General features: G+C 45.0%; 1 protein-coding gene across 2 annotated transcripts in view; it reads right to left on the bottom strand.

Moving 5' to 3' along the window:
- LDLRAD3 (low density lipoprotein receptor class A domain containing 3) overlaps positions 1–21266 on the bottom strand; it is a 217440-nt gene that overhangs the window by 92474 nt on the left and 103700 nt on the right. The window contains exon 4 of one of the 2 annotated variants that reach the window (XM_019738499.2): positions 9682–9816. In XM_019738499.2, the coding sequence (XP_019594058.2) occupies positions 9682–9816 (135 nt within the window). The remainder of the gene's footprint in view (positions 1–9681; positions 9817–21266) is intronic. The other variant, XM_074336214.1, reaches the window with a different exon arrangement.

Here is a 21266-nt window from a genome sequence, read left to right as displayed (position 1 = left end):
CTCATGCAACCCACTCAAGTCAGTTCACAAGAAGAGAAAGGCCACAGAGGCCTCGCTGAAAGGTAGAGATGCTGAGCTTCCTGGGAACTAGAGCTGGGACTTGGGAAGCATCCAGGACAAAGCAAATCCTCTCTCCATCTCCCTGAGGCGGCTGCCACCTCTAGCCTCTTAGACATCTCCTGTAGGAAGACCAGAACCTCTGCTATCAATTCTGCCCTTCCCGACTGTGGCTTCCACGTGGCTGTGTCCTATCCCAACACGTTTGCTTATCCTCCTAAGACTGATTCAGCCCTGAGTGAGTCTGAGAGAGACACTGATTTACCGCTGGTCAGCCCATGTGCTGACTGGCCTTGGGTCAGGTGTCCATGCCAAGATGAGCCAACAGTGGCTGAGGTGGTTGGAAAATGTTTTGGAAAGTGGAGGGCTGGCCCTTCCCAAGGTCCTGAGTGGAACACACAGTCTAGACGGAGCTGAGGACAGGGCAGCTAACACAACACATCTAAGATACCCTGGCATCCAGAATACATGGTGCATTCATGTATACTTTCCAACACAAGACTTAATGCGATATTTTTCACGTTAGTAGTGCTGGTCAAAGGGGTGATTGTGTATGCCTGGTCTTCCTCTCCAACTGAAAAGTACGCTACTAGAGAATGGAGCAGCTCCTAGGAATTCTCTTGACTTCCCATAGCATCTAGCAGTGTGCACTGCAAAAGGAGACCTCCTAGCAAGCCTATCTACCCAGGCAAATTGGGGCAGCGCACAGCTTAGTCCTTGGGACATCTACCCTCCCAAACTACCCTCATCCTGGAGAATTCACAGAATCTTTATTCCCCAGCTTCATGGACAGTGTCCCCAAGTGTCAATTAGATTTCCCCTGCCCATGGGAGGGCAGAGCTCAGTATGACCCACAGAGAATCAGAATTCTCACAGGGGACAATGACAGCCAGCCCCTCCTGGGAATTCCTTTTCCAGGGCTAAGCATCTCATTTCTCCTGATACTCCCGCTCTGGCTCCACCTTCCAGGTGAAGCATGAGGGAAGGGGGTCTCCACAAGCTGGCCACACCCACCCTGATGGCTCTGTATCCCCCCACTTACCCCCACCCCACACACATTCATGTGCACACTTTGCTCCAGCCTGAAGGAATCTGTCTTTGAATATGCGACTTCCTCTAGCTGGATGCCGTCTCACGCTTGCTTATGGGTCCGTTTTTGTTCATCCTTAAAGACTGAGCAGAGATTTTCATTTCTCTGAAGCCTTGTCACATCCTCCTAGGAAAAAGTTGTTCCTCGCTGTTCCAGTCATGTCCTCGTGTCTCCCATGGCATGCTGTCATTCCTCTATCACAGCATTTATCATACTTTAGGGGCCTAATCTGTAGGGCATTACGTTTCTCCCTTGCAGATGGTGAGCAACTTTGATGTGAGCCAGCTCTGTGTTTCTCCCAGAACCTGGGTGGGGCCGGGTAATAGCAGGCACTCTGCACATGATTTGAGTTTGAATGAACAGGAAGAAGAGTCAAGAGAATCAAAGTGTTGGTGGGGAGCGGTGTGGGGAGCTGAGGGCCACACGCTGCCCATGGGCTGAGAAGGTCCCCTGCGTAATCAAGCGGCACAGCAGCCCCACGGCTCAGAAAACGTGCACAGCAGACTCGCAGACAGGCCGCAAGCCCCACACGTGGTCTCACTGCCCTGAAAATTGGTCCCTCTGCCTCAGGAAGAGGCACACTCTGCCGGGTGACCAGGAGGGACTCTCCCACATGCCAGGAAGAGGGAGGGATAGATGGAGCCAGGAGCCAGGAGAGGGAAGAGCAGGGGGCACATGTGCAAGGAACGGAGAGGCCTACAGAAAGCCCTGAAGATTACCACAGCGGCCGCGAGATCAGGAAGCAATTACTATCCTCACTGGACAACCAGTCTGACTTGCTTCTAAATGAGGGAAATTGTAGAACTCCTCGAACTCCTGTTGCAGTGGTTTAAGGAAAGGAAGCTTTCATGATGCAAACACTCAATTAAAAGAAAAAACCCCACAGGTACAGAAAGGCAGTAATCAACCTCTGCCGGTCTCCTCCTGTTTCTTCCGATGAAGTCAGCATTTCTGCTTTTTCCAGCCCAGCTGGGCTTTCAAACTCTCAAATTGAAAGTGGAAAAAAGGTTTCCGCATTCTTCCAGCAGTTTTACTCTAAGGAAAGCCGAATGAATTCTTTCGGGGTGACGATTCTTTCCTAGGGCCCCTCCAAGGAAGCTCCTGACATCACTTGGCAGCCACAAGTTTTGTGGTAAATATTGAGCACCCATCCAATTCTAGGCTGTGACATTTTTGGTTGGATCCCCTACACCAAGATTACTGTTTAAAAAATAAATAAATAAAGCTCTTTTCCATTCTTGGAAAACTAAATTAAAAACTAGCCCTTTTCCTATCTTATGTTTGCCACGATTTCTCTAGAAATAATCTTTGGCTGCTCAGTCACTTGGCTTTATCTAATGACAGAAAGCAAAAGTCTCTTCCAAAAGCATAAGCTCCTTTTACTCTCAACTTCCTCGCCTAGCGGGGAGCCTGGAGAAGAGCAAAAACCACGCACCCCTGGAAAATAACAGGGCAGATTCTCCAGTTCCACCGAGTTAGCACGCCCACGGTGACGCGTGGCGTGGGCTGTTTCTATCCCTTACCACCCTTATCCAGTTTATCATCGAATTTTGGCAATGCTTCCTGAAGCCATTGCCCTGTCTCGCCCCACTGCTGTCACCTTCCCACGGCTTGTCCATGACATCCCACTGTCCACAGGAGACGTCCCATTTTCCCACCCGGGAGGAAGCGAGAAAGTCCAACATCCCTAAAGTGACTTCCTGGGTCACCAATCCATAGGCCACTGCTGACCGCTCCCGCTTCCTTCTGGGTCATTCGCTTTCTGTCCACCCTAGGGGAGCCCTGTGGATCTTTCGTTCTTCAAATGTACCACGCTGTCTCTTAATTCTGGGTCTTCTAACTTGTAGTTCCTTCTTCCTTCCCCTGCCTGGCCTTGTCCAGTGAATGGGTGCCCCTTACCCTTCTGGTTTCAGATTCAGCACCTCTTTCTCAGGAAGGCCGTCCCCACCCTACAGAGATTGCTGTCATGCACGTCCAGAGCATCCTGTGTTTGCCTTTGCCACACATTCCTCACTCGAGTGACCAACGTAACGCCTGTTTTTCCTACTAGAAGATAAGTTCCATCAGAGGAGAGACCACACTTCTGCCCTATTATGGTTCTTCCATTCTAACATGCACAATGTTTTCACATTCTGAAATTGAGAAGCATCTTAACATCAAAAGCGTGTCATAAAGTAATTGTCAGCAATTTTACCTTTCTCAGCAAAACCTAAAATAATGGTGGATCTTACACTTGATGGCATCTTAAGGTTTGTCAAAATTTGGCACGTCCCCGTGTCAGCTGGGCACAGCTCCCGGCACAGAGCAGCAATCTATGACTACCTGGTAAATACATACAGACGAGCATGCATTTCATGAGGATCTGGTATTAGTCAATTCTTCCTACGTAATACACACTCCTTAAAAATCTCAATGATTGACAACAGGAAAGACTTATTATCCTGCTCAGGGGTCGGCAAGACCCATATCTTTCTGGCCTCAGCTGGGACTGACCCCAGCCTGTGGCTTGGGGTCAGGCATCAGGTCTACTCCGTGTGACAGCACGTTTTCTTTGGACCAGGAGTTCCCCCATGTTCTTCTCAAGGCAGATCACTGGAATGCAGGAGACCACGAAAAAGGACTCAGCAACTTCAAACCTCTCTTCTCATCGTGTCTGCCAATATTCCATAGCCACAGCGAGCCCAGCACCCAGGGGGTAGGGAGATTTCCTCTGGCTACTCCGCCAGATCACAGGGTAGAGGGAGGGAGTGAAGCACCAAATACAAATCCAATCTACCACAGGCCCCATATGCGGGGCGGGAGGGAACATGTGAAGGGACACCAAACTTTGAATTTTAGCAGTGTGAAAGGACAGTTCCCGTAATGAACCTTAGATAACATAACCCTGGTCACAATGGGTGAAAGACCCCAAAGCCACTAAGTTAGCAGTGGTGGCCTGAATCGGCAACCCCTCTGCCCATCAGCCACAAGGACCCTCTGTCTTGGTTCCTTCAGCTCTCAGGTTTTATTTGAGGGATTTATTTGAGAGGCTAGGGTAAGAAGCAATCACTGTCCCTAATTGTCACTTCCTGTGGCTGTGTGTTTATCCACTGTAAGCCCAGCCTCCAGCCCCCAATCAGGGTTGGTCACTGACTAATTGAGGTCACCTGGAGCCTCAGGACTGAAGGTGAAAGACCCAAGTGCAACTGTCCTAAGGGGCCCGGAAAACAGAGGTGTTGATGGATTTGGTCCGGACTTTAAGGGAACGTGCTGGGTTTCTGCTTCACTGACTCCAGTTCCAGGACTGTTGTGGAGAATGAGTTAATGAGGCCGGCACACCAAGTACAGGAAAAGAACACTGCCAAGTACCTGCTGGGAGATGCCCTGTTCCCCAAGCATGGCTCTGCCAACCCCACAGAGCCGCAGGCCAGCATCTCTCCCCACCGAGAGGACCCTTGCTCAGCCGTCACGACTCCCTACGTGCACCCAGGACTCCCACATCTCCCAGAGGGCCTCGTCTCACTCTGTTTCTGCACTGTGGTCACTCACTGGCAGTTCCACAGCCCCTTTCTGTATTTCTACTGTGGCACCCAGTGCATGGCTGTGTCCTGCCTGGGTGGGACTTCTGGGGGCTGTATTAGTGGCAAGGACCGCCATAACAAAGGACCACAAACTAGATGGCTGAAACAACAGGAATGTACTGTCTCACAGTTCTGGAGGCTGGATGTGGGCAGGGTTGGTTCATTCTGTGGGCTATGAGGGAAAATTGGTTGCCTGCCTCCTCCCATCTACCTTCTGGTGGTTTGCTGGCAATCTTGCCGTTCCTTGGCTTATAGATGCATCACCCCAATGCCGGCCTTCATGTTCACATGACATTCTCCCTGTGTCCCTGTCGGTGTCCAAATTTGCCCTTTTATAACGGCACCAATCACGTTGGATTAGAGGCACACCCTACTCCAGTGTGACCCCGTCTTAACTAATTACACCTGCAATGGACCTAGTTCTAAACAAGGTCACATCCTAAGGCACTAGCTTTTAGAACCTCAACATATGCATTTGGGGGGAGGACACAACTGAAGAGGGGTCAAGACTACTTCTGTAACACTTGCCTGCAGCTCAAGGCCTGGCACATGGAGGTACCCCATTATCTATCCACTGACAAAAAGGCCGGTAAGGACTGTTCTCTCTCTCTCTCTCTCTCTCTCTCTCTCTCTCTCTCTCTCTCTCTCTCTCTCTCTCTCTCACACACACACACACACACACACACACTTCTGCAGAAGAAACAGGACAAAGCTGTCACTGTTAGCTTCTGGTGAGGTGCCAAACCTCACGACCAGCTTTCCAAATTCTTTTGAAGCGTTATCATCAGAATACAGCAAGCGAGATAAAGAAACTGCATCTCGATTGCCAAAATACCCAATTAACTACCCTGGCATTGGTGGCTCCTTCAGAAGGGCTTAACTTCCCAGCATTCCTTAGGAGGAGAGGCAGTGGACAGGCACCAGTAGTCTTTCTTACTCAAAGGAAAACCTGAGTATTAAAAGAGGGAAATTATGCCAGCCTTCATATACAACTGCTCTGTTCCCTGGGTTCTTCATCTAGAAATGGGGCTCATTTTCTGTGCAAGGAACTCCCTCTCACATGGTTTTTATGAGAACTAACTGGGAGAACACTAGTAAAGTGCTTGGAATGGTGCCTGACATTTAGTTAGTACTTAGTGGTGGTGACCCTTACAAACACCTTGCCTGCTCTCCTTCCAAAGGTCTGATCTCCTCACCATCACCTGAGCTCTTCATAAACTCTGTGACTGGAGCAATGAGAATTAGGGTCCATGTGAGAGGTAGTCAGTGTATTGGCTATCTGTTACTGACTGTGTAACAAATTACCCCCAAACTCAGAGACTCAGAAAGACCACACATTTATTACTGCACAGTTTCTATGGATCGGAAATCCAGGAGTGGCTTAGCTCTCACTCAAAGCCTCTGACAAGGCTGCATACAATCAAGGTGACTGCTGGGGCCTCGGACAGCTCAAGGCTGGCCCAGGAGGAGCCCCTTCCAAGCTCACCCACGTGGCTTTGGGCGGGCCTCAGTTTGTGGCTATCTTGGTCAGAGCCCTCCCCAGGTCCTGCCCCAGGGGTCTACCCACGGGGCAGCTTAAAACATGGCAGCTGGCTTCCATCTGCATGAGAGAGAAACAGTAAGCGAAACAGATGCCAGAGTCTTTTGTAATCTAATCTTGGGAACTGACATCCCATCACTGTTGATGCCATTTCCTTTGTTAAAAGCAAGTCACAATTTGTCCATCTATGTTCACAGCAGCATTATTCACAACGGCCAAAAGGTGGAAGCAACGCAAGTGTTCATCAACAGATGAATGGCTACACAAAATGTGGTACAGTTATACGATGGACTGTTCTTCAGCCTTAATTAACAAGGAAGGAAATTCTGACACGTGCTACAACCTGGATGAAACTTGAAGGCAATATGCTAAGTGAAGAAATAAGCCAGTCAGAAAAAGACAAAGACTGTGTGATTCCACTCATACGAGGCACCTAGAGAAGTCAAATTCAGAGACAGAAAGTAGAATAGTGATTGCCAGGACTGGGGGGAGGGGGAAATTGTTTAATGGGTACAGAGGTTCCGTTTTGCAAGATGTTTAATGGGTATAGAGGTTCAGTTTTACAAGACGAAGAATTCTAGAGACTGGGGTACAACAATGTGAAAATAACACTACTGAACTGTACACTTAAAAAATGGTTGAGATCGTCAGTTTTATGTTACGTGTATTTTGCCACCATTTCCGAACACAAGCAAGTCACAAAATCCAAATCACATTATACCAGGGTAGGAATGCCAGGAGTTGGGGATCATGAAAGGCTGCCTGCCACATTCAGTCCCTTCTCCAAAGCTGGAAAGAATCTGTTTGATTAGGCTTGAAGTCAACACATTTGAGGCCAGCTGAGTGCCGGCCACACCCACCACGTGCACGGCAGCCCCGCTGCCCCTCAGATGTGTTCTCCCAAGGAGAGTTCCTACGCAACAGAAAATCCACACGCAAGCCTGCTCCAAAGCCACTGCTTTCGGAATTATCTGGTAAGCAGGTTGTGTTTCTAATCAGTGAAGGCCCCCCTAAAACTCCATTCCACCGCAGTGTTCTTTGGTCTCTAATACATCCCAGATGGAATAGAAAGGCCTGGTAACGATTCCACTTCCATGGTCCCATTTCCACGCCCAGTGCCTGACAGAGGCTGTTGTTGGCTGAAAAGGCCAAGGATACGGACTGGAGCTAAATCGGGATGATCAAAGGGAAGCGAGGCTCACACAAAGCTGGTGTCTCTAACATGGAGACACCCCTTTTCCATACTCTCATCAAATTAGAAGAAAAGTATTTCAAACACCATATTCCTATCTTGGGGTCAGTTTTCTCCACGCCATCAAAAAAATAAATAAATAAAAATAAAAAACATTACAGAATATATTTTCTTTTCCCACATCACTTGATACATTTTCTAAGACTGGAAGCCCAGCCGAAGCAGACAGGATATATTTTGACTAAATGAGCTCATGCATGGGGCAGCCGGTTGGCTCAGTTGGTTAGAGCACGGTGCTCATAACACGACGGTCACTGGTTCGATTCCCACCTGGGCCAGTGAGCTGCACCCTCCACAACTGGATTGAAAACAGCTTGACTTGGAGCTGATGGGTCCTGGAGAAACACACTGCTCCCCAATAAAATTTATTTTTAAAAAATGCAGAAAAATGTCCTCAATCCCCCCATCTATCCTAATGTTTCCTTGACTTTGTGACTGCTGTCCCCCCATTTGGTGTCTAGAGCCACCGACGACACATGCCATAGGAGGTATATTGGCATAACTTCTGTTTTATAAAAACTTGAGTGGGTGCAAAGGCTAGAAATGCCTTGTTGTTCCATCAGAAGTTGAGAAACTCCTAGGCAAATGACAAGATGAGAAACCTCTTTAAAGTTAGTGTATGACAGTGCTGTCAGACTGTAACGTGCATGTGACACACCTGGAAGGCTTGTGAAACCACACATTGCTCCCCAGTGGACTCAGCGGGTCTGGGGTGCAGCCTGAGCTCCGCATTTCCAAAGAGTCCCCATGCAATGCTGCTCTGAGGATCACACTTTGAGAACCACTGGTGAAATGAAAGATCAAGGAGAGGACTTTCCAGGCTCGGACACTCAGGCTAATTCTGCCCAGGACTCACCTCCCAGAGCTGTTCTCTGCACAAACTTAGGCAAAGTCTATGTGGATGCATATTTTGTCTTTCTTGTCTATGGACGTTGGGCATATAGATTTGGATTGATCATAGTCCTTAGTTTGTGACCCACTCTGACCAGTGGTCTACGCATAACCCATTTGTTCATTCATTCATTGTGAATAAAATAATAAACACCAACCAAAATAAAAGCTAGGACCTCGAAAAGAACCTCCATCTAACTTCATGGAGCTTATGCTGTCTATCCTACCTCCCGATATACGAGTTAGCCAGTTAACCATCTGTCTCTTGCTTTTCTTTTTTACAGTTTTAGTGAGTCTATAAACTGCAGTACATTTATACAGTGGAATACTGAATAACAGTCAAGAAAATGAACTCTACCAACAAACAATAAGATGAATGAATCACAGCAATATAATATTAAGTGAAAACAGTAAAGATTGCATACAGATGATACCCGTTTATAACAGAAATATACTTTTTAGGATGCCTTAAAATGTACGTCTATTTTTAAATCATTTTTTCCTTACCACTGAAGAAAACACATGTTTACTGAAAAAGAGTCAATAAGTAAAGAAATGTACCTAGTTAGTTTTAACAGGAGAGGATATGACCCCACTGTGTCCTTCTCGGTTCCCTAAAAAGCTTATTTTTCCATCCCCACAACTGCATCCTTCAGCTTTCAGAAAACAGCTCTGAGACCGAGAGCCCTGCTATGAGTAGGTAATTCACACAAGAGGAAACAAAGTAGTAAACAAACACATTGGGGGAAATGTCAGCTTTGCTCATAATCTGAGAAATGCAAATTAAAGCATTTGGGGGAGCTATCATTCTATGACTACTAAATTAGCAAGTATGGGAAAAACAGGAGAGGGTGAATGCCTGAGGTATTCCAATACTAGCAGCAGCATAAAATAAAAAAGTAATCTCACACAGCTGTACGGCAAGGTGTGGCCGTGAACCATTCAGATTTCCCCCTCTGCGGAATTTATCCTGAACAAGTAATTCAGTGGAAAGAAACTACCCTGATGGTCCCCAACAACGCAGTAATTCAGAACACCACAGTAGAGCACCATGACAGCATGTAATGCAGCTGGGGCCTATTTCAGTATCGAAGAAAAAGTGTACATATTATATTTAATAATGAGAAAAACAGAATGGTAGGTGTGTTATATAGTTAAAATCATGCGTACAAGGGCTGCAAAGTGCAAAAATAAATACAGCTGTTGTATTTGGTTGAGGGTAACTTCTTTTCAGAGTTACTGTGTGTGGTGTGATGTTGCAATTATTTTTTAGAGCTTGGGTGTTTCCTACCTTGAGAACTTTCACAGCTTTCCTCGTCGCTGTTGTCTTGACAGTTATTTTGCCCATCGCAAATGAAGCTCTTGTCAATGCAGAGACCATTCTTACAGTGGTAGCGGGCGGTGGAGCAAAGCAGAGGGTTTGCTGCTGTGAAGGGAAAACAGAGCACATCACCAGGTCGGCCAGCAAGTCCCCTTGGGAACCCCCAGAACCTTCTCTAGCCAGGAGTATATCCTGTTCAGGAAGCAGTGAGCTCATTTTCTAAGATGGCCAACTCCAAGTCTGTCCTGGAAGACCAGCCAGCCAATGACCTGGATGGGACAAGATGCATTCGGCCCTGTTCTAAAAGGTCCTTTGCCCAATTCATCATTCTGGTGCCTATGACATACCAACATGGCCAGAGGACAATGCCTTACCCCTCTAGGCAGGCCAGTAGCCTTTGAGGGGCCTGGGGCAAACCTGAATGTTCCAGGAGAGTTGGGAGTGGAGTGGTTGGGAGCATAAGAGACACAAAGAGAAAAGCAAAGCCAGAAGGAGTAGCTGAGTCAGGGATCCAGGAATCGCTGCCACCAAGAGGGTGATGGCATGATGTGGTCCAGGAGCTATGTTGGATCCTTCCAGCTCCCTAATGAATTCCTCATGCATCTTTGTGGCTCACCGAGCAAACTCAGGGGTCTCACTTTCTTCTTTGCTATCAAAGAAGCCCATGAACTCACTTGATCAGCCTGACTGTCTCCCCTGTGAGGCTCCCTGTTCCACTTACTTTCAGGGACCTCAAAAGAAATGACAGAAAGGGTCCACCCAAAGCCAAGGGTGGCAACTGGCCAGTGTGAGGTCACCATAAAAACCACTTAACAGCACCTAAGCAAATCTCCACAGAAAATCAGTATTTTTATAGCTCAGTTTACTTTGCTTCCCGGTTCCTTGCAATGCAATTCAAATAAGGCTCTTCCAGGGCTCTAGTTTTAATAAATGAAGTGGCAAAGGAGAAATTACTCCAGTCCCGTCTTTGCCAGTTATTAGCTGTATAAATCCTGGGCAAATTACTTTACCTCTCAAGCCTCGGTTTCTTGATCTGTGGACAGGACCAGTTGCACAATTTGCAGGGCCCAGTGCAAACTGGAAAATGTGGGGCCGACTGTACAAAAATTATTGAAAAATTCAGGAAGGCAAGTGCAGGGTGTAAAAGCAAGCATAGCATCCTTCTAAGCTAAGCACAGGCCCTGTACGGCTGTGCCGGTCACAGGCCCGTGAAGCTCATCCTGCTACTCACAGCATTCATTTGAGCATCAACTGAGCTGGCGTGTAAGAAAATGCACAGCGCAGAACCTGACACGTAGCACAAGCTCAGGGAATGTTAGATGTGTCACCCCTAGTTATGTCAGTCTCGGTCCCCCAGAGTGTGGCCCTCTCTGAAGTAGAGATACTGGGGACGATGAAGAGGGGTCATCCTGGAGCTTGGGTAATGAAGTGAGCTCACCCCTGAATTACAGATTGTGGAAAGAGCACCAGAGTGGGACATCGGGCCCAGCACAGAAGACGGCTATGGGGTCAGGATCAACCCAGCAAGTCAGCTCCATGCCTCTCACTGGTCCTCAGCTATACGATAGCAGCTGTCATGTATCTTCCCCATACACTCCACTGAGATATTGTTAAGATACACAGAGATCATGGCTGCAAAGACTGTACATTCCACGGGGCTCTGTAAACCCAAAGGACTGCAGAATTATTTTTTAACTATTCAACTCAGAAAGTCTGATTTGACTATAATGTTGTAAAGACTATGCAGGGTATCAGACGGGCACTGGACTTACCAGTGGGATCGCTTCATAAACTGTGCATGTACCTGACTGCTGTACTGTACAACTGAAGCTGAAGTAGAATAATACTGAATGTCAACTATAATTAAATATACATATACATATACATATACATATACATATACATATACATATACATATACATATACATATATATATATATATATATATATACACACACACACACAGTCAGGGGGATGTAAAGTACAGCACAGGGAATATAGTCAGTGGTGTTGTAACAGCTATATACGGTGTCAGAGGGGTAGATGGGGGTATCACTTTGTGAGGGGTGTAAATGTCTATTATGTTGCTTTGTACACCTGAAACTAATTTAAAAAAAAAAAAAGAAAAGAAAGAAAGTTTGATTTGAAAGATTTGAAAGGTCAGAGGACACAGAGGGACAGGGGAAGCCAGTTTTGAAGATGATGGACCAATGAAAAGTCAAACCAAAGTAATCTGGCCTGAACATGGAAGTTTTAATTATTTAAATCGCTGTGGGCCACAGCATGGTTCAACTTGATCAAGCTGAAACCAAGGTCTGACTTCAGCCAAACCAAAATGGGGAAACCCAAAACCACAAATCACATTCAGTTTCTGTCCGAGGCAGCCTTCCAAACCTTTTGTATCCCACCACGGTGGCCTTCAGCTTCCCTGGGACCTTGTGGGTCATGTCTACACAGCCAAAGTGTCAGCAACAGTCAGCTCACTCAAACAGACAACTTCTAACTGCTCCAAGATGGGGTGTTTGTAAGCGGCTGTGAGCACCCCAGTGGGGAAGGCTGTGCAGGATTAACCTTGCTGACCCTGCTGGCAACTACTTCCTTTTTCTTCAAACTCAGACGATGCAACCCTTTCCAAGGAAAAGAAGTCATTTATGTGTGCACGTGTGTGTATGTGTATGTGTGTGTGTGTGTGCACGCACATACCTACTACCTATATGTCAGTATATATGTAAGTATATGTACATTACAGGTCACACGTATCTTCAAGATGAACTAAGCCTGCGGACTATATACCTTAAGACACAGCTGTGGTAAAGAACCCAAACTGAATGAAAAGCAAGTCACTGACAGGTTGTAATGCATATAACAGAAAGGACCAGTAGCCAAAATATATAAAGAACTCTCGTAACGCAAAAGGAAGAAAGACAAACAACTCAACAGGAAAATGGGCAAAGGTCATCATCAGGAATTCCCATAATGGCAAATGGTTAATAACAACTGCAAAAAACGTTGACCATTACTGGTAATGAAGCGCCACTTGAACCGCATCAGACTTGCCAAACGTAAGGTCTTAAAATACCAGATTGTTGGCAAGGATGTGGCGGGAAAGGAAGTCTCACAGACGACCAGTGGGAGTGCAAATTGGTAGATCCACCTTGGAGACCAATTTAGTCAAATTGGGTAAAGTTTAAGGTGCAGATGCCTTCCAGCCCAGTAATTTCACTTCCAGTTATATACTCTAGGGAGAATCCTGAACAAACAAACAAAAAAATGTGTATTTATTGAAGCACCGTTTTTGTAAAATTAAAAAAAAAAATTAGAAATGATGCAAATGTTCACAGTCAGGAGAATAGGTACAATGTGCTACATCGTTACAACAGGATTCTACAGTAGGGGTTGGCTAACTTCTTCTTTAAAGGGCCAGATAGTAAATATTTTAGGCTTTGGTAACCATTCAGTCTATATCTCTGTTTTAACGACTCAACTTTGCCTCTTTAGTGCAAAACAGCCAGAGAAAATTCATAAACAAAGGGCAAAGAACAAATAACGTTCTATATGTAAAATAGAACGTTATTTACAAGAACAGGTAGTAGGCCAAATTTGGTCCAGGGGTCATTGTTTACCAACAGCAGTGAAAAATCAATGGCCCAGAGTGAAATTTCACAAACATAACAGGGGAAAAAAGCAAGTTATAGAAGACTATGGACAGTGTTGTACCACTTGTATGAAGTTACCGATGCAAAAGAATGCTGCTTGTTATTGGCGGCTACAAAAATATATAGTGAAATAATAACAACTTGCATTGAAAGAACCAATGTTAAGTTCAGGACAAGGGATACCTCTGGAGAGAAGAAGCACAGGATCCAGAGCAGTACACTGCAGACTTCTAACATTTGGGACATCCTACTATTTTAAAAATCTGAAGCAAGTTAAGCAACGTGGTAATACGATTTTTTAATTGAGATATCATTGACGTACAGCATTATATTAGTTTCAGGTGTACAACATAATGATTGCATATTTGTATATATTGCAAAATGATCATTTCCATAAGTCTAGTTAACACGTTGCATACAGCGGGGTTTAAACCCCTCGTGAAGATTCTAGTGATCCGTATGCAACGTGTTAACATCCCTCACCACACACAATTACCAAATTTATTTTGTGGTGAAAACTTTCAATAAAGATCTACTCAGCAACTTTCAAATATACAACACGGTATGATTAACTTTAATTAACAGTTATAATATCGTTATAACATAATGGAACATAGTATTATTAACGATAGTTAATATAGTTACGATAATATAACAATAACTATAGGTAACAGGATTGTTAAAACAGGGTGTTGGGAATGCAGGGGTTTATTTAATTTTACATGTCTTTTTCAGTATGTTTGAAAGACCTCGCTAAAAAAATTTTAAGAGTCTAGTCTGGCAGAAAAGTTTCAGTGATCACTCACTTTCCTTTTCCTTTGTTCTTCCTCACAAAGTGCTCTGTGCCCCCCCCCCCCCACACACACACAGTTTTTAGTGTCTTTCACACTTAGGTGCCAGTTGCTCAGAAGACACAGGTACCATGCTGGTGAACATCCACACCTGGATTCCTCCTCATCAGGGACTCCTCATATAACACTGTGTCCCCCCTCCCCCCCACCCGCAGTGCAGGGCAGACAAAGGCAGAGGATGCACTCCCAACCCCAGCCTCCGAACCATCAAAACACAAGTGTACAGTGTCCAAGCCCTTCCAGCGCCCGGAGCTTCCTCAGGGACGGACCCTCAAGCCTCCCACCTCCTTCAGGATGTATTGATTCTGTTTATGTAAATTCCAACCAGGTTTGTGTTCCAGTTCCCAAGGACACAGCAAATTAGGAGGGCGAGGCCATGCTGCTTGCCACCTTACAGACAAACTGCCAGCAAGAAATAAAAGCTGACAACTATGGGAGGAAACAAGAAAAGCTATAAAAAAAAATAGCCTTAAGAATTCCACAAGCAGAGCAGCCTAAGATAGTTTCCAAAGAAACCAGAAAGTTCTAAAAGCAGCCGAAGGCAACCATGTATTATATAACCCAGTCTAAAAATTACTGTTCCTAAGAATGGCCCTGCGTGGTTACCAACTAAGGCAAACACTGAGTAAACCAAGACACAACACATCTCCAGAGATATCTGTCCACGATGGTCCCCAAAGGCGTAAATGCTCAGTTACTAGGCAGACTCACTTAACCAGAGTGGCAAATCTCCCCCAAGGTCCCCAGACAGCTCAAGTTTCCCTACAGTTTTTCTAAGGCCTCTGCAGCCATGTACAGGCTTAGCCAAATTTCAGGGCGAGTGTACGTGGGATTATGGTGGACCAATGCCATAGGCTCTGGGCAACCAGGGGTCAAGTGTTAGGGGTTCCTGTGGGCCCCTGGAGCCCCAGCCAGGATGCTGTGTTCCTAAACTGACCAGGAAACGCTTTGAAAGTTAGGATGTTATGTCTCCCTATCTTCCAGCAATACTGAACGTGCTCCAAATGTATGTTTTCTTTCTCCTTGCTAGGGTTTACCAGTCACTGAAAAATGTATTATTTTACTGGGTTAACTAGGGAAAGGAACATTGTATTTTACAGTATTTATGTCAACAAAGATGGAGAAAATTGTCTGCAACATGAACTTGAAAAACTCAGCTGTGGACTCCAAAGCTCCTCAGTTATCACCGCAACAAACACAGGCTCTGAGGATCTGTTTCCCAGCAAAGAAAACTTGTCTCTCTCTGCCAGAGGGAGGAAGAAATGAGTTAAGGTTAAGGTCAGTGGTTAATTAAACTGGCGGCATTGACTTCAACTACATCTGAAGGAAGGGACCAAGGGCCCACTGAGGCTGCCCAAAAGCAACGGACCGACTTCAAGGCAGGAAATGAAGCAATCTGTCTCCAGTAGGACATAGGGAATGTCACCTTTAATCCATTTAAAGTCTGTGAAGTAGCCCTTCTTCCACCTCAGAGGGTTCTTGACAAAATACATCAATGAGAAAATCCTTACCACCAGCCCCCACATTTCCCATCTGCTCCCCATCCATGGTGGTTACTGCTCACTCCCTCAACCCGCATCCAAATCTCATGGAGATCTTGTCCCAGCTCCATTTCCCTAGAAACCAGGCAACTGGGGGAAACGGAGCTGTCCCAAGACTTCCTCTGTTCCAGGAAAAAGGATGCGTGGCCCCAAGTCTCTCTGCAAATAACCCATCCCATGAACAAGCACTGCTCCCTCTGTGGCCTGTAAAATGCTTGAAGCCCCCACCTTCAAAGGAGACGAGGCGGCCTGCCTATGGCCAGTCCCTAGTTCTTGCCTTCCTTTCGAAGTTCCCGCAACAAGTCCTCTCCCAGCAGCCCTAAGCCCACCGAGACGGAGTGTAACCCACAGGCAGCCACATTCTGGAGCTAGAATCTCTTCCGTGTTTGCTGGAGGGGAAGGGGCCGGCACTCTGGCAAGAGGCAGGAGGCAAAGATTCAATCCCGCTTGCCTTATCCCAGCTTCTAAGGACTGAGAGGATTTGAATTTTCAAAACCCTTCTAGACGAAGCTCAGTGCCGGTGGCAGCACTCTGATTCGTTACTAATGGCAGTTTGTTTCTTCCTCCCTATAAAGGCTTCCTGGGCACGGCAACCTCCTGTCCAATACCCAAGCCTGCCTTGTATCGAATCCCACTGCTTCCAAACACCACCTTTCTGTGGCTGTGTCCCCAAACCTTTCCTCTAGCAATAAGCATCTTTATCCTGATACCTCATAGACATCTCTGCCTGAACACCCCCTCATCTCAAACTCTGCACGTCTGAAACTAATGTCCTTCCTCTCCCTCTTCCTCTCTGTCAAACCATAGGTTCCTGCTTCCTCTACTTTTTCTTACAATGTATTAATGGATGAAACTCAGTCCTGAAGCATTTCCAACATTCTGGTTCTGGAAGACTGTCTTCCCATGGGGTCACTAACACGTTCCTCTGGGCCTGGATTTCCTGTAAACTAACAGTGTTATGAACTACATGTTATGGCCCCTGAAATTCACATGCTGAAGCCCGACCCCTAATGGGCTGGTCGTAGGAGTTGAGGCCTTTGGGAGGTGATTAGGGTTAGATGAGGTCATAAGGATGGGTTCTCATGATGGGATCAGTGCCCATGAGGAGGAGACAACGGATTTCCCTCTCTGTGTCCTCACACCAGGAAGGCCATGTGAGGTCACAAACAGCACGAGGGGCCACACCGAGAACCTGACCTTGCTGGGACCCTGGGTCTTGGGCTTCCAGGACTGTGAGAAATAGGTTTCTGTGGTGAAGCGACCCATCTGTGTTATTCTGGTATAGCAGCCCAAACGGGCTAAGACAGCTTTGGAGGCTCAGTCAGACTCAGGTTGGATGTTTTTGGCAGAGATACCTCGTAGAAGTGAAATGTGTTCCTGTTGGGTCATATCAGAAGGCACAAACAAATAACATCTGGTTGTCTCTTTTCTTGTGATGCTAAAACTGACTTATGGGAGGTCCCAATTCCAGGCCAGATGCAGTAATCACACCCCACCCTGACTCTCCCAGTGAGTGCAGCAAAAACGAAAAACCTGGACAGAATACTTGTAGCATTTATTTTTAGATTCTAAACAGTAAATTGGAGCAGGCCAATTGGGGAAGAAGACCAAAATTCGTTCTATTACTGAACAGTCCGTAAGTTTACTTTTCTTCCCCTTCTCAGAGTCCCAGGAAACTGGAAAGTATGAGACATTGTGGAGAGGGAGGAACTTGGGAAAGCAACTCCATAAAGTTATTTATGAACTCCCAGGCTGATCCCCACGCTGCTCCTGCACAGATCTGGTCCTAATCAGCACACCAAAGACACTGAGGGCTGAACCACAGACCATGACCCAGGTCCCAGACTGACCACCAGGAGGTGTGCATGCAGGGCAGATACGAATAGCACTGCGAAAATAGTTTGAAACCTACTGCAACCACAACCCACAGAGAGCTGTCAGGAATTGTGGCCTGACCCAATGGGCTCATTTGTCTACTAAAACAAAAAATATAAGCATTCTCTGTAGGATTTAAACAAAACCCAGAGTGTTACACATAGCGATCAAAATATTCAGAATATAATCCAAAATTACTTATAATATGAAAATTTAGGAAAATTTCAATTCTTATAGCAAAAGATAATCAACAGACACCAAAGTCAAGACAAGACAGATGTTGAAATTATATAACGAAGACTTTAAAGCAACTATTATACAAATACTCTAACGAGTAATCACAAACACTCTTGAAACAAATGGAAAATAGAAAGTTTCAGCAAAAAGCAGAAGATATTAACAACCAAAAGGAAATTTTAGAACTGAAAAAATATAGTAACCGAAATAATAAAGAACTGTACTGTATGGGCTTCAAAGCAGATTGGAGATGACAGAGGAAAAAGTAAACTTGACAAAAGATAGAAATTATTGAATCTGAACAATAAAAAGAAAAAAGGACTGATTAAAAACTGAACAGAGCCTCAGGAACCTGTGGGACAATAATAAAAGATCTCTAGTTATCAGAAAAGGAGGAAGAGTGAGGTACTTATAAAACATCTGAAGAAACAGGTGAAAATGTACTAAGTATGGCGAAAGACAAAAACCTACAGATTCAAACAGAACCCTAAAGAGGATAAACTCAGAGAAATCGTCATATCCAAACACACTCTAATCTAACTGCTGAAAACTAAAGACGAAAAAAAAATCTTCAAAGCAGCCAGAGAAAAATGATGTATTCTCTATGGGAAACAATTTAAATGACTGCAAATTTCTCATCGGAAACCACAGAAGCCAGAGGAAGTGGCACAACATTTGAAAGAAAAGAACTGTCAACCCAGAATTCTATATGCAGTAAAAATATCCTTCGGGAATGAAGGTGAAATAAAGACATTCTCAGATGAAGGAAAACGAAGAGAATTTGTTGCCAGCAGACCTGTTTTAAAAGAATTGCTTAAAGGAAGTTCTTCAGACAGATGGGAAATGATACCAGAGGGAGACGTGGAAGGAACATCAGGAATGATGGAAGAGCAACCAAAATAGCAAGTATCTGGGTAAACATAGTAGGCTATTCTTCTCTGGAGTTCTTTAAAATATATTTGAAAACTTAAAGCAAAAATTAAAACATTGCCTTTTGGAGTTTTTAATGTATGTAGATGTCCTAAGACAATTATAACATAAAGAGATCTATGGAGTGATAGGGTTTCTACATTCTACTAGAAGTGGTATAACATTGATTCAAAGCTGTCTGTGAAAAGACTGCTGGTTTCAGGAGTTTTCATCATGATCCATCCATTATAAAGCTCCCCATCAATTCTTCATCTAATGGTTTTAGCAGCCATTGATGGTCCATTTCTTAATTAAGCGTTACAAAACAGAGATCCTCTAATTCTCTCATTCTTTATAGCTGGTAATCTTCAATAAGAAAGAACTTTCCTAACTCAGGTATTTAATTACTCAGAAATACAATTCATATAGGAGCGGGAGGATACGGGCTGATTCTTTTCTTTTATATACCAGTTTTCAAAATAGTGAGAACCACTATTTTTAAATGGTACGTATGCCAGAGGAAAATGCTAGCTTAATCCCCACTGACTTAATTTTAAATGGATATAATTTACTCACACAATTAAAGACCAGTATCCAAACATTTAAAACTTCCAGGGCTTTAATTAAGTACAGAGGATGACACAATCTTGTAGAATGTACCTACTATAACGTTGTCACACTTGCTTTTTATAGCCATTGCATTGCTCTCTAGCATACATGTATGAATATACATATAACATTCTCCCCTTGGATTATAAGGTCCCCATGGCCAGTAGGAAGCAGAGATCAAGCTGACACACACTAAATAAAATATAAAAGAAGGATGTCCTTGGGCATCCTAAGCCAAAGGTGAAAGCCTAATAATTATGGTCTTCCCTTTCATCACTACATATTTTTAAGTCACTACATATTTTCAAAATCAATTACTCCGTGCCAGCCACTACACTAAACACTTTTCAGGTATTTTCTCATCTAACTCCCACAACCACCCCAGGAAGCAGGCTCTCAGCACTGTTTTTAGAGACAAGGAAATGACCGTGCAAAGAGATCACGTAGCAGACACATCTCATGCTTAATTAGGGTAAACACAAGTCTGAGGCCAGACGCTCCAGCTCCAGAGTCACGTTGCTCAGTCCGGCCCCAACCATGTTAGGGATACACAGCTTCTCTGCCACGGTGGGTTTCAGCCACTCTACCAACCATTTGACAATCTAGCAGCTATGCTGTATTTCTGCCACTTGAGACCCTGAAGATGAAATAAGGCAACAGGAGAAGGCAGATGGAAGAGTTATACACTCCCCGTGTCCCTGCTGGGAGGGTGTAGTAATGACTGTTCCCTGGAAAGACATAAATAACCCAGGAGACAGCCACCCTCCTCTTTAGGGGCTTAAAATAGCACCAACAAGATGAGGGGAAAAATCAATTTATCAAAACAATCACTGAAGGCATTAAGATTTCTATTTTGAAAAAAATTGATAATGTGAGAAAATGGTCACATTAAAGAAGACATCTGAATTCAGCACATTTGAGAAGAGAGAGAAAGAGAGAGAGAGATTTCAAAGGACTGGCACAGAGTCGCCCAAATATTAACAGTGTTTCATTCTGGGCGGTTCTGTTTCCCTCTTTCTTTTTCTACATTTTGTAAGTTCTTTATAAGAATAATCAGAAGAAAAAAAGTTATTAAAATATGTAGGCATGCAAAATAAATGTTTAAATGTGCCCAGAGCCGACAACAACTACAAAGGCACCAGCAGTCTAAATATTTAAGGGAAAAGGAAGAAGAAACAGTGAGCAGTGTGCCCGAGAGCAGGCACAAAGCAACTCGCTGGGAGAGATGGGACAGTATGACAGGCAGGTCAGCTGCTGGGTGGGAAGTGATTTTGGACACAGAGATGCAGGCAAAGAAGGGACTGCCAAGCAGCAGTGATGCCCACCCCGAGACTGGTAAGAGGCACGAGTGGGACAGAGAGAACAAGAGGGTGTGTGTGTGTGTGTGTGTGTGTGTGTGTGTGTGTGTGTGTTGATACCACGGAATACTATACAGCAAGTAAAAGGAATCAGGGTGGTCCCAAGTCAAAATCTTTAGCTTTTCATACTGTTTGCATTGTTTTTTCCAAAATCCATTCTTATTGCACACACATAATTAATACATAAACACCTTTTTCTTTAAAGAATTCAAAGAAGGAAAGCAAGCACATAAACCTGGCTGCTCAGTGGCCGAGTCGATCAGATGCGGGTCTGCATGGGCCTAGCAGTGGCTGTGCTAGCTATGAGCTGTGTGGCATGGGGGACGGTCCTGCACCTCTCCACACTTCAGACTCCTCATCTGTTCACAGAGATAACACACCTGCATTTGCAGCGCAACTGTCAGCCCCCGATCAATGGCAGCTGAGCATTTACACATTTGCACAAGACAGAAGTGGTAAAGGACAGACTCTGGGCAACACTAGAAAACGTCTGAGGCTTTGGGTGGAAGCCCAGGAAG

This window comes from Rhinolophus sinicus, linkage group LG06 (assembly GCF_036562045.2).
Source record: "Rhinolophus sinicus isolate RSC01 linkage group LG06, ASM3656204v1, whole genome shotgun sequence".
Lineage (NCBI taxonomy): Eukaryota > Metazoa > Chordata > Mammalia > Chiroptera > Rhinolophidae > Rhinolophus > Rhinolophus sinicus.
Note: the sequence above shows the minus strand (reverse complement) of the source record. Positions and strands in the feature narration are given on the sequence as shown.